Consider the following 12220-nt stretch of genomic DNA (forward strand, 5'->3'; position numbering starts at 1 on the left):
GTAAACGAAGACTGTCTCCTCGCCTATAAATACCCTCCAAAATCTCCAACCCTAAACTCTCACTCTTCGGACTCCGCCTCCATTTTTCTCTCTCCGTACGGTCCACCCAATGTCTACTGTAGACGCGCTCCACCTCCGCGACACCGCACTCTCCCTTGCCGTCGAGCCGCCTTCGCCTCCGCCTGGTATACCTCGACCTCAGCCAAAGCACGGTGCGCCCGCCAAAGCCGGCGCAGGCAAGGATCCGCATTTTAGAGGCGTGCGGAAGCGGCCGTGGGGGCGGTTCGCCGCTGAGATTCGCGATCCCTGGAAGAAGACTCGGAAGTGGCTCGGCACCTTCGACACCGCCGAGGAGGCGGCGCGTGCATACGACGAGGCCGCGCTTAGCCTCCGCGGTCCCAAGGCCAAGACCAACTTCGGAAATCTCGCTCTTGTTCCGCCTCACTCGCTTCTCCTCGGCGGCGGCTCTGAGATGTTCTGGCCTCCGCCGCCGATGTACTTTATGTCTGGAGCTCCGGCGGTGGCGCCGATTAGGTCGGAGTATACAGGGTACAAGCTTGAGAAGGTGGACGCCGTGCGGGGCCAGGAGGAGAAGAAGATGAGGAAGAACAAGAAACCGTTCTTGTTCGATCTGAATCTACCGGCGCCGCTGTTCTGAGCAGCCGCCGATGTGGTTTGAGCGTTTACTTGGGTGCCATTCCATTTTTGCCCTTGGCGGTTACTCTTAATTTCTACCTTACATGTGTACAGTTATTGTAAAAACGGGAATAGTAAGCTAAGGGCGAGATTAAAGGTTAATTAACGATTGTTAATTCTGTTTGCACTCAGCTTTATCTGAGTCAGATATTTGTCGCAATTTGTTGCCCTTTATTTATTTATTTTAGCATGAACAAATTATCATTAATTCGTTTCTTAGCCTAATACTAACAAATTAACAATGCCATAATCGTGTTTATCTCATCTTTTCTTTTCTCTAAATTGAATGGTGATTCTGTAATGATATGGACATGAAATCTCTTTCCCTTTAATATGTATGCAGTTATGATGTAAATCCGTTATGTTTTGGGTTGGACAGTGATTTTCACGTTTTCGTTTTTTTAGCACACTTACGGAGTGTTTGTTGCGTCGGACTATCTCGGACTGGACTAGCTTCAAAGACTAAGCTGGACTGGCTTAGACTAGATTAAGCTGAACTAACTTAGTGAAGCGTTTGGTGCAGTGTTGGACTAAGAAGATGGATAATAACAAATTTTAATATTATATTATTTAATATATAAATTATTAATATTTTACTATGATCTAGGTGACCGGAGATGACGAGGACGAGGACGAGAGAGGATAATCTTAGCTAGTCTCATGATTATTGGGAGGTCTCGCTAAGACCTCTTAGTGAAGGATTTTGTCCATGCTAGTCCCCTTTAATCTCATTAATGTTAGTCCCAGCATGGAACAAACGCAGTATTGGACTAACAGCTAGTCCAGTCCCACTTAATGAGGGCAAACATACGTCCCCTTATTCTCTAATTATTATTTTTTATTCTCTTTGTATATAACTGCTACAAAAAATGTAGTACTACGAACAATATAATCACTTCGAGACCTAGTTATTATAGCTAGCCTATCTGAGCTGTTGGTTTTTCTTATTAAAAAAAAAAAAAAAAAAAACTGTTTATTTGGGACGAGCGCAAAATGACTATTTTCGTGTTCATTTGGGATGAGTGCAAAATGATTATCACCAATATGTGAACCCATATTGATATTGGGCTGGTCCATTCAACATCCTAGACAGCAAAATCTCATTCTAAACAAAGTTATGGGTTGGGCTTACAACTAAAGCCCAAAATGAAACAAAGACCAGGCTGTAGGCCCATCTATGATTGAAGGGGATGCAAACATTTTCTTCTCATTTCTCCCTTAAACTAAAACGATTGAGAAACCCTACACCCACTGGTTGCTTGATTGTCAAGAATCAAGAATATTAATACCAGAAATTAATATTTAATTAACTAATTATGGATTGCGTATGGTATCTTGACTGCCTTTCTCTGGTTGGTTAGGGACTAGTTAATCAGAGATTTAGAAAAAGTTGCAACAACCGTAATCACTAATTAAACATTCTTAATCTTCTTCTTGACATAAAAACACGCCATTGACCTTCAAGAAAACGATTTTCTAATATAACCTTATTTGATTTTGACAAGAAAATAAATTCAAACTTGAGCGCAATAAGATTACTCTACACGGTTGACATACTCAATTTTGAATATATTAAAAGCAGAAGCTGATTGCTCCAGTGTATGACACACACTAGATCAATAACGTGTTGAATGTGCAACAACCAATAATCCAACAAACAAAAATCTAACGATCACAAATGTAGAAATACTTTATACACTAGTGCATGGTAAAAAAAACCTCAAAAGAATGAGGTCACTTATATTTAACTTTCTCTGTAGATTGCATTACCCAACTCTCACAAGCAAAATAGTAGAAGACAACAGGTTTTAGCTTCAGCAACAATCATTTCATTTGTGCCTGTTAGTTGTGCTACATCTTTTTTATTCTGTTTTTCTTTTGGGTGGCGTACTTAGCCATATCACTTCTTTACTGCAAAGGTCCCAAGGATTCACCAACTAAAGAATGAATATTTACTACTACAAAAATTAACTTGGGTAGCACGTACCCACCACGTTTTTCGCACAACACTTTTTACAAAAGCACGAGAATTTTTTTGTATTTTTGATCTTCTTCATGCAGTTGCACGTTGGTCTGGTCTCTCACCGCAACTGCATGTGAGAGCTGTCATGGTAGAATAACACGGCCAAAATATCTTCATCAGGAGATCAAAGAATTGAGCATTGCCAAAGATAAATTCCCAAAAACTGTATGCTTACTATGTAGACAATTATATCTTCACGTCGCGTAATGAATGGTATAAGAGCATGGACACATGGGCTAATGTGAAGAATGCTCTAAGCAAACAGAATATATGCCCGTCTGCATGCAATAATCGTCCCCATTACCAGCGCGAGGCCAAAGAATTTTTCCTTTTTTTAGCTGAAAAAGATGTTTGGAATTGGACCCAAAAATGACATTTTGGTTTTATTCTGGTGAAGGAATAATAACAAGATATCTTATCTTGGTCCCCCTCAGTAGTCACACCCAACTTTTCTTTTTCCTCACACCAATTGAAAGCAATAGTAATTCGGTAAAAAGGATGGATTATCTATGACTTGGCTTCAAATTAAAACTGGCAAAAGTCGTGTTTGTCATGTTCATGTCGTTTTCGTTACATATCGTATCTTAACGGGTTTTTAATAAGTGATCCCATAATAACTCGTTTTGTTAACGGATTGTATTGTTTTATGTCAGGTTAACGGGTTATGCAATAAATTGTTATGTATGATGCCTAGAAATGACAAATGATATCTTATCTGATTCCTACCATGTGAGTCACCTGATAAAAATCTAACTCGTTAAAAGGTTAACCACAAACCTATTATTTTCGTGTTGTGCAGAATTAATGGATCGTGCAATCAATTGTCAGACCTACTTTTAAATCATCCCTTTCATAGTAAACATTTTCATCCAAAAGTATAAACAAAGAAAATAGTAAATGAAAACCAAAAGTACCACATGAAGGGCATTTCATTAATTTCAAAAACCCTAAATTGTTTGAAGCACTGATTGCTAAACAGAACATAAAACATAAAACAGTTCTAATGGGATAATGACCTAATTTTACAGACTTGTTGCACTGATTGCTTCATGCCCGCTTGCCTGAACGCAAAAACGCTCGAAAGAGCCCAACTCCCCAAAGCCGAAATAGCCGCTCCGATTTGTATGTCATGCTTGAACCATCCAAATATATGTACAGGAGCATCTCATGCCGAACACAGAAGGATTTGATAAATTGACTGTTGGGCTTGAGCTCACCGAGGCTCTCCATGAATTTCATGTTGTTGTGGATTGCGATGGTATCCTTGGGTGGTTATGCTCACCTTCGTAGGTAACCATAAGCATGGATGGTTCTTCCAAGCACCTCTCGACATGCTTCCTTGCTGGACAACCTCTCATGCTACTGCATTTATAGTATCCCCTGCACAAGTTAAAGGAGCTTCAATAGTTAATTAAGTTCACGAGAAGTTTAAACTTAAAAAGTCTGTGATCTTCGACAAGCATAGTAGCATATCGAATAAACTCAAAACTGCACATCAACAAGCATTATCAAATATCAAGTACATGTCGTATTCAACTTTGATTCTTTCTGAGATTTGATTTCCGAGAATATAAAAAATACGAAATTGCATAGAAGTATCGAATAAACTTGAAAGTGCATTCTCCCAAGCCTCATCAAATATCAATCACATGTTGTATTCAAACTTAAATTCTGTGAACAATCTTGACCCTAGATTCGATTGTTAAAAATGGATAGAAATTCGAATGCTGAAAAAAGGAACAAGAATCTTAACTACCATCTTTGGCCAAAAAATGAACTATTTTGGCCACCACCTCTTCTGAGCAACAAATAAACCACGAGAATAACTTTAAAGTAGGCATTAGAATGTTTTTGTATTAAAGGACATAATTAAAATACTCGACGAAATCAATAAAAGTAGGGTATTCCACATTTCCAATGTACCCCACTGGATTACATCTCATCAAGCGGCACAATCCAGTGACATGAATTTGCAGAATATAAACAACAGGACAACACACGAGATCTCTAGATTTTTACCAAGATACTGCAATGTGCAATCCTATAGTGGTTCGTCACACTAACTGATTTTTAGTTCACGGAACGCACACCTCTATCATATAAGTAAAAAATTCTTAGAAAAGAGTTAAACACTAAAACTCACTACAAATCAATATTCAACCATGTACATAAAGCACTAGCAAAAGATTTTGCGCATCAAATAAAATCAATTTCTCATTCGAAATGCAGAAACATATTGTACCTAGGGTGAGGGGAACCCTTGATTGGCTTCTGGCCATATTTCCGCCATGAATAATCATCAGGAGGGATATCTGCAAGCTTGTTACTGATAGCAGGCACCTTAATTGACCTTTTAACCCTATGCTTCCTGCCAGCAGAACATAATTAACAAAAAATAGTTAAAAAGCAAGTATAATAGTTGTCCACCATGACAGGACACAGAAGCATTGCAAGCTATTATTGAATCAAGTAGAGCATAAGGAAAAATTCAACCTCTTCTTTGAGCAGTGACATCTACCACTGCTACCACCGCATTTTACACTCCCATCGTCTCCCCTAGCAGAACACTTCCTCTTATGTTGTGAATTCTGATCCGAAGAGAGAGGAGCCCCGATCAAATGAAAGGAATTACCATCGAAGTTAGCCACACTTCCATCTATGCTCAAGGAAGAAATGAAGGATCTTGTAGATGACATTGTAGGTGTGCAGCTAGAGCTATCAAAATTCAGATTTATGCCACTATTGCTCCTACGATACATCATTTCCGTTTGCTGCTTCATCTGGTGCTGCTGAAGTAACATCCTCTGCTGCAGTTGCTGTTGTTGTTGATGTTGCTGGTGCTGCCGTTGTTGCTGAAGCAAGTGATATTGAGCGGGCGGCACTTGTTGGGCAGGGTGAATTGGGGTTTTTCCATTAGTACTCAATTCCAACGATGGATTCCCCAAACACAACGCACTTTTAACATCTAAACTCAAATCTTGAGTTGGGTTTTCAGGGAAGCTAGATTGAAGAAAGTGGGGAGTTTTGGATGGACGGTCCGCAATCGATATAGGATTATCCAAAAGGATTCTTTCAGGAAAAGGGATTTGAAGCTTCTTAAGCTTTCTAACTCTGGCATGACCTAAACCAGTATTGAGAATGGAAACAACTTTCTTAAACCTAGACACAGCCTTTCCAGTTTCCACCGTTAGATTCCTATACTGAACTTGTTCCTGTGGCTGAGACAATAGGCTAAGAACTCTATGGCAGCTCTCAACAGCTGTTTTGTTAGCTTCTTCAACTTCCTCCATATCTACAACAACAACCAACCACTATCCTAAATCCAGAAACGGTAAACAATTTACACAAAACACACCAGAAGTGCCAAAAACTCAGCAACCCAACACAATTTATAGGATGTTCAGCAATCCACAGCAGATAAAACAACTACCCAGGTAACCAAAACCCCAATTATTTTACCCAACAAAGCTATGAACTTTCTAATGAGATTTCAACCAGGAGAACAGAAAACCAACTGGGTTTATGAAATTTGACAGATTAGAGGAAACCCCAGATGGAAATCAAGACATTACAGCATAGAAATTTGGTAAAATTGTGAGTTGGGAGAGTGGAGAAAAAGAGAAGCAAAAGAACAGACCTTGTTGGAGTTGGTGCTGTCAAACCCTAGATTCTCAATTCATGCTTTTGAGATTGAAAGGTGTGAAGGAGAAGACTTTTGCTTTGCTCTTGATAGAATTCACACTGCCGCAAGAATACAAAGCCCCCATCTTTGTTTAATATATAAATTTCCCATTTTTTCTAGAGGGAGAAACCCAAAGAATTCAACTCCATCTTTGTTTAATATATAAATTTCCCATTTTTTCTAGAGGGAGAAACCCAAAGAATTCAACACAGGAGAGAGAGAGAGAGTGAGAGAGTGAGGGAGAGAGAGGAGATTTAAATAAACAGGTAGTGAAAGAAGCAGGGAAACTAAGAAGGAAAGAAAGCTCAGGAAATAAAATGAAACTGCCGTCTGTGTCACAGATTTGAAGGGGCAGGCCCCACTCTGAAGACCTTTGCTATTCTCTTTTCGGAAATGGCCTTCCTCTTCTCCACACAGACGTCCGTCCGCTAAATGTTAAAGTGAGCCCTCGATTTTACGGTTTACACGAAGTTTTCTTTTTATTTTTTCCCCTTCACTTTTTCTTTGTTTTCTTTTAAGATTTGATTTCCTTTTTTTTTCCCTTTTTTTCGTCTTCCTCACCCCACACACCACCCCCCCCCCCAAAAAAAAAATCAATTTTCAAGTTTTTAAAATTGGGTATTTCTTTTCCTCCTTCATGAGAGTGCAAAGACCATTAAGTCCATCTTTACTTTTGTAACCTAAATGAAAAACTTTACGCTCTGACGAGATCTGCTGTGTAACCGGCGGTGTATTTGTCCATTTTTTTATCTCTTTGATTATGTATCGGTTACAAAATTGAGTCTCTCGTGTGCTTGGTGAGTTGTCAAATGGTGGTAGAGTTGGATTTTGCTTGGCCTCTTTGCATGTTGTGCAATCTCTGCTAATTTGGATTGGGCGTGGTAAATGAGGACATAGACGGTTTCGTATCCTCAAACGTCTGCGATTTAGTTCATTCATTGACTGTCTGCATGTCTTTCTTTTTCTGTGTAAAATGACACTTGTTTGAACGTACTCACATGCATAAACACCCGTTAAGTCAATTACATTGGGCAGTGTGCTTGTTTTCTTGCACTCAAGTTTGAATTTTCACACATATGGATTAGTCATTAGAACATAGTACCTATTAAAATATTATTTTGTCAAAATAAGAAAAACTCAATCGCACAATGTTCTAATATATGGTACAGTTTGTTCAGGGGTTATACTCGGTCAATGTCCAAGTTCAACTTGAAGGAGATGCGAGCTTAGTATTGGCTGCTATTAAGGGCCAAGGTGAGGATAGGTCTAATTTTGGACCCATTATTAATGATTTGCGATGTTTCTGTTTGGAGTGGTCGAAGTCAACGGTAAATCATGTGCAATGGGAAGGAAATTCGGCGGCTCATCGGCTTGCTCGGCTAGGGCTTACTTGTACTGAGGAGATTGTGTGGTTCGAGGAACCTCCGGATTTAATTCATGATATTTTGTTGGGAGGAAGGATTGTAAGTTTGATTGTTCATTTGAGGATAGGTCTATTGTTGTGCGGGACACTCTTTTCCTTCGACCGGGTTGAAATCCCCAGCAAGGTTTTTATCGAGGCTCATTTTGCACACTATCCTCAGTTTGTATGAATTTTGTTTTGTTTAATGAATATCGTACCTTTGTTTCAAAAAAAAAAAAATTATTCACCAACGATCGTTGATAAGATCTGAATTCACCACTCACAAAATGAAGATTGAAGTGGCATTAGATTAAATGATTATTGATACTCTACTACTGTTTGACAACTTGAAGTCTTGAACTTTGTCATAACAAAGATTAGATGACAATGATCTTTCGTTGCTTAATCTTCAGTGTTTTGATAGAAAAGAAAATGGGTAAGTTGTTTTTGTCAAATTATATCAATTCTTATAACATTTTACTTACGAAATTGAAATCATGACTTGCTATACTAAAGTGGAGACATGTCATTAGGCTAAATAGTTAAGCGTGGTCATTGTTATATGAGAACTTTTTTGAAATGTAATATGAACTTATGAATCATTTCCACTCTGTCATATCAATTTTTCGAAATCATTAATTTTTCATCTCATCATAAGCCCGTTAAGCTTTTTATCCAAAATAAGTCATGTGGCTTGCACATTACATGTTTTTAAGGTTATTTAGAACATTTCAACTCAATTTTTTTTATCAACATGATTGACCACGTTGAATTCTCAAGGATTACAAATAGCTAAATTCCATGCTAATGAGCTTAATATACTTTTTTAGTAGTTGACTATAAGCTTTTGAAATGAACACAACATGTTTTTTACTAGCCAAAAGTCCTAGGTTCGTACCCTAGAGAACTTGTGAAACAAAAGTTAAAAGTTTGAAACCAATTCATCACCTTACCCAATGCTAACATATGTTCGTATAAAAAAAGAAAATTAACTTGAAAAAAGAGATCAAAAGTCCAAAATGACCCAGAATACAACTTATTTGGATGAAAAACTTAACGAAATTAGAATGATATGACAAATTAATGATTTTCAAAAATTAATATGACAAATCACTTTAAATTTAATGTTAATGGTGGTGATCATGATATTTTTTAGAAGATGCATTACATAGTAAATTGTGATATCTATAAACAAAATATTGTCAATATGGTGGACACCTTAAATCAAGATAGTGATTGAAAAATCAACCTTAAATTGACTTAATTGGTGCAAAACTAACTTTATCATCATTTATTGGATCTAATCTTCTACGGTCTAGTGGTATTCTTCTTTACTTTTACGTGAGATGTCTTAAGTTTTATTCACGCTAAAGACAAATTTAAACCATATTATTATTAGCATATTGTGAAGCTAAGCCTATACTTTCTATTTTAATATTGATAATATCGTTTGTTAAAAAAAAATTAATTAATCTTGATCAGTAATAAAATTAATATTATCAATGAAGGGGAAAAAGAAGGTGACATAAACTTTGAGACTTTGCTTTCAAGTCTTTTACACCCTCTGCTGCGCGGATTATCCCAACTTCTGTTCAAGAGTGGGGCCCAAGGCCCAGTCCAGCACTGGAGAGCATCCAATATAGCCGTTGCCAACGACGCCTAATCATTTTTCAACACGTGTAAAATTATCTCTAAAGTCTGACACACAAACCGATGTGCTGTTCATACGTACTAATATTACCGCATTTTTCATACCGCACTTAACCGATCCGTTGTTTAACAATTAAAATGTGGTACGATACATATGAAAACGTAGTAAGTGTAGCATTACTCTTTCTATTTGGAACCGGGGAGATTCTGTTACTTCGGTGACTGACACGGCATGGGTTCCCACCGGTCCTACCTCCGTTGACTTTACTCCTCTCCTTTGCGTAATCAGCTCACTTTCAATTAAAAATTAATTCACTTAATTATTATGTAATAATTCCTAATTACAGATCTTACATGATCATTATATAGGCCTCGTGAAATTGTCCAACTTTTACATAACCAGTATATAATTTTCAACAACTATATTATGATCCTTAAGGAAAGACTTAACATTATGTTATGATTGTAGTACCAAGGGGACTGAAATTTAGGAGGCTAGAAATGTTTATTTGATCGATGTTTCGCGTGTATTGTTTTTTTTTGTCTTTTCAACATCGGTTGTGTAAAAGAAAAATTATTATGTTAATTAATACTCATAAGATTGACCGTATACCACACAGTACGTTCTTGAGTTCGATTTATGACACTGGTGAGTCGCACGATAGTGGTCAGGGGAGGCTGAAATGCCTTTGTGAGTCTTCTTAGCCCCAAAATTGGCGTGACAAAGCTACTAGCTGGTCCCTTTATAAAAATAAAAAAAGAAGGAAAAATAAAGTGAGATGTTCTTAGTGCATTTTAATTAGTTAAATGGACAGAAGAAAAAGTAAGTAGGAGTAGGACACATACAAGTTTTTTTTCGATGCGAAACAATAGTGTTTTATTGATAATCAAACATTACAATTTTCTAAAGAAACGTCATCCAGATGTTCTTGAAATAAAAATGATTCACGTCCAAAGAACAAAGCCAGCTTGGACAACTTGTAGAGAGTCGCATTCGAGGAGAAGTTGGTTGGCTTGAAGTTGGACGGCTCTACAACTACAAGCACCTTCTCTGGCAGCAAGAAACTCAATCAAAGCTAATACAAGTTAATTGACATCAAGAACTTCACTTTCATTGTGTTTCTAATTGTACTTTAAAACTCTAACCTCAATTAGCAATCGTGTTTTCTTTCTTAATTTGGTCGAAACTTGCAACTGTTTTAATGGATTGGTGTGAAGCAACTTTTGCCTTTTATTTTGGAACGAAAATTTCGAGTATACATAATTGGAATTTTACATTCGAAAATTAAAAGTGGACACAAAACTAGAAGAAAACAGCTATTCCGAACATTTTTGGACTGAAATTGGGGTCACCTGATTGTGATCTGGCCACTTATATGCGTACTACTTAAGGCTCATGAACATTAGTTCAAAAACTGAAGCAATTCCAACACTTTCACCGTGCATGAATTTGGGAAGTCAAAACATTCAGTAACATAAATTTAACACAATCATATAGCACTCAAGCACCTCGAAGAGCAAGTCGTCGCTCACTCAAATGAATGAGTGCAAAACCACTTTGGTGGTTTGGCTTTTGCACCACCTCGTCCTACCCTTCTGATTGTATTTTGTCCACTTGCTTTGTTGGTATCAAAATTCTTCAGTTGTTGGTCCTCGGGTGGTGGACATGGTTGCTGGGTTTGGTTGTTTCTTTCGTTGGCTGAGTGTTTTGGAGAAATTTAATATGTTGTTTGTGGATCTTAGATGTTGCGAAATTAGAGATTTGTTTTGTTTTTTTATTTGGGGCTGCTTTGTATTTGTGTTTTTGTTTTGTGACCTTTGGTTTTTGTTGGTGTTGACAGTGAATCCGTTGACTTGAGCGATGGAATGGCGACATGCACGGTGGTCATGGAGGTGACGACTTGTGTCAATGGACTGAATTTGATTGGGCCATCATGTGTTTTTCTTGGGCTTTTTTTTGTACTTTTGACCTACTTGCAGCTTGTTTTTATGTTTATCTCCTGTAATATTTCTTTTGTCAATGAAATTTATGTTCGTCAACAAAAAAAAAAATTATAATAGGGTGATCATAAGGTTAAATTTTCATGACCAGAAAAGGAGGAAACAGAATAAAAACATAATTATGAGTAATAAAAAGTAGAAAAAAGAAAAGGCGGATTAAAGCATGGTTTTTCCTATACAAAGTGCACGAATTCATACTTTACAACGTCTAACTCGGGAACAATTCAGATCTTGTGGATCAAAAGCTTAACTTTATCCAAAATGTAGAGCCATGAAAACACCAATACTCTACTTTTTCTCCCTTCTATCCTTTATCTGTAGTTTTATTTGCGAGGTGTATAGAGTTGTCCTAAATCGGGAAGTTAACAAACGTTATAAGGCTTACAAGGAGTTAGGTTACTACTCCTACTAACGGGTTCAACGGTAAAACCCCATTCCTTTGTAGAACCTGAGAATGTTGGTTTACGTGCGAAGTTCAAAAGTCACGCGTGCTCCACATCCTCAATATGCATTGCTTACTTGTGTAGGTGAAGAGAAGAATTATTCCGAATTCAAAAGTTAAGGAAGCTTGCATTGCTTCTCTCTCACTCTTCTACAAACTAATGATTTCATTCTTGTTGCTGGATTAAAGAATCAACCCCCTCCAGCTCACGTCTGCATGAGAATCGGGCTCCTTGAAAACCGACGTTCAATCCATGAACTTGTAACGGTACTGGAACACGTCATGCGGTACAATCAATTTACTTATTATAATGTGGTAGACAAT

The 12220-nt window shown here is 37.6% G+C and overlaps 2 protein-coding genes across 4 annotated transcripts; one reads left to right on the forward strand and one right to left on the reverse strand.

Moving 5' to 3' along the window:
- Nucleotides 1–904, forward strand: LOC103445700 (ethylene-responsive transcription factor 8-like). Its single transcript, XM_008384715.4, has one exon. It carries the CDS (start codon nucleotides 110–112, stop codon nucleotides 656–658), a length of 549 nt encoding a protein of 182 aa, XP_008382937.1. The 5' UTR covers nucleotides 1–109; the 3' UTR covers nucleotides 659–904.
- Nucleotides 905–3617: 2713 nt separating this feature from the next.
- On the reverse strand, nucleotides 3618–6851 carry WRKY4 (probable WRKY transcription factor 21). 3 transcript variants are annotated; one of them, NM_001294069.1, is made up of 4 exons: nucleotides 6357–6665; nucleotides 5213–6011; nucleotides 4962–5087; nucleotides 3618–4099 (listed from the first exon to the last, which is right to left on the reverse strand). In NM_001294069.1, exons 2-4 carry the CDS (start codon nucleotides 6007–6009, stop codon nucleotides 3955–3957), a joined length of 1068 nt encoding a protein of 355 aa, NP_001280998.1. In that variant the 5' UTR covers nucleotides 6010–6011; nucleotides 6357–6665; the 3' UTR covers nucleotides 3618–3954. The 3 variants fall into 3 exon arrangements, with proteins under 3 accessions (NP_001280998.1, XP_008382939.1, XP_017190216.1); XM_008384717.4 differs by having other exon boundaries at nucleotides 3631–4099; nucleotides 5213–6035; nucleotides 6357–6851; XM_017334727.3 differs by having other exon boundaries at nucleotides 3631–4099; nucleotides 5213–6233; nucleotides 6357–6715.
- Nucleotides 6852–12220: the final 5369 nt, after the last annotated feature.

Source organism: Malus domestica, chromosome 10 (genome assembly GCF_042453785.1).
Source record: "Malus domestica chromosome 10, GDT2T_hap1".
Lineage (NCBI taxonomy): Eukaryota > Viridiplantae > Streptophyta > Magnoliopsida > Rosales > Rosaceae > Malus > Malus domestica.

Coding starts and splice junctions, on each gene's coding strand:
- WRKY4 (NM_001294069.1), bottom strand. CDS start 6,009: ATGGAGGAAGTTGAAGAAGCTAACAAAACAGCTGTTGAGAGCTGCCAT. Junction 5,088..5,212: donor TGTCACTGCTCAAAGAAGAG/GTTGAATTTTTC, acceptor TTCTGCTGGCAG/GAAGCATAGGGTTAAAAGGT. Junction 4,100..4,961: donor AAGGGTTCCCCTCACCCTAG/GTACAATATGTT, acceptor TAACTTGTGCAG/GGGATACTATAAATGCAGTA.
- LOC103445700 (XM_008384715.4), top strand. CDS start 110: ATGTCTACTGTAGACGCGCTCCACCTCCGCGACACCGCACTCTCCCTT.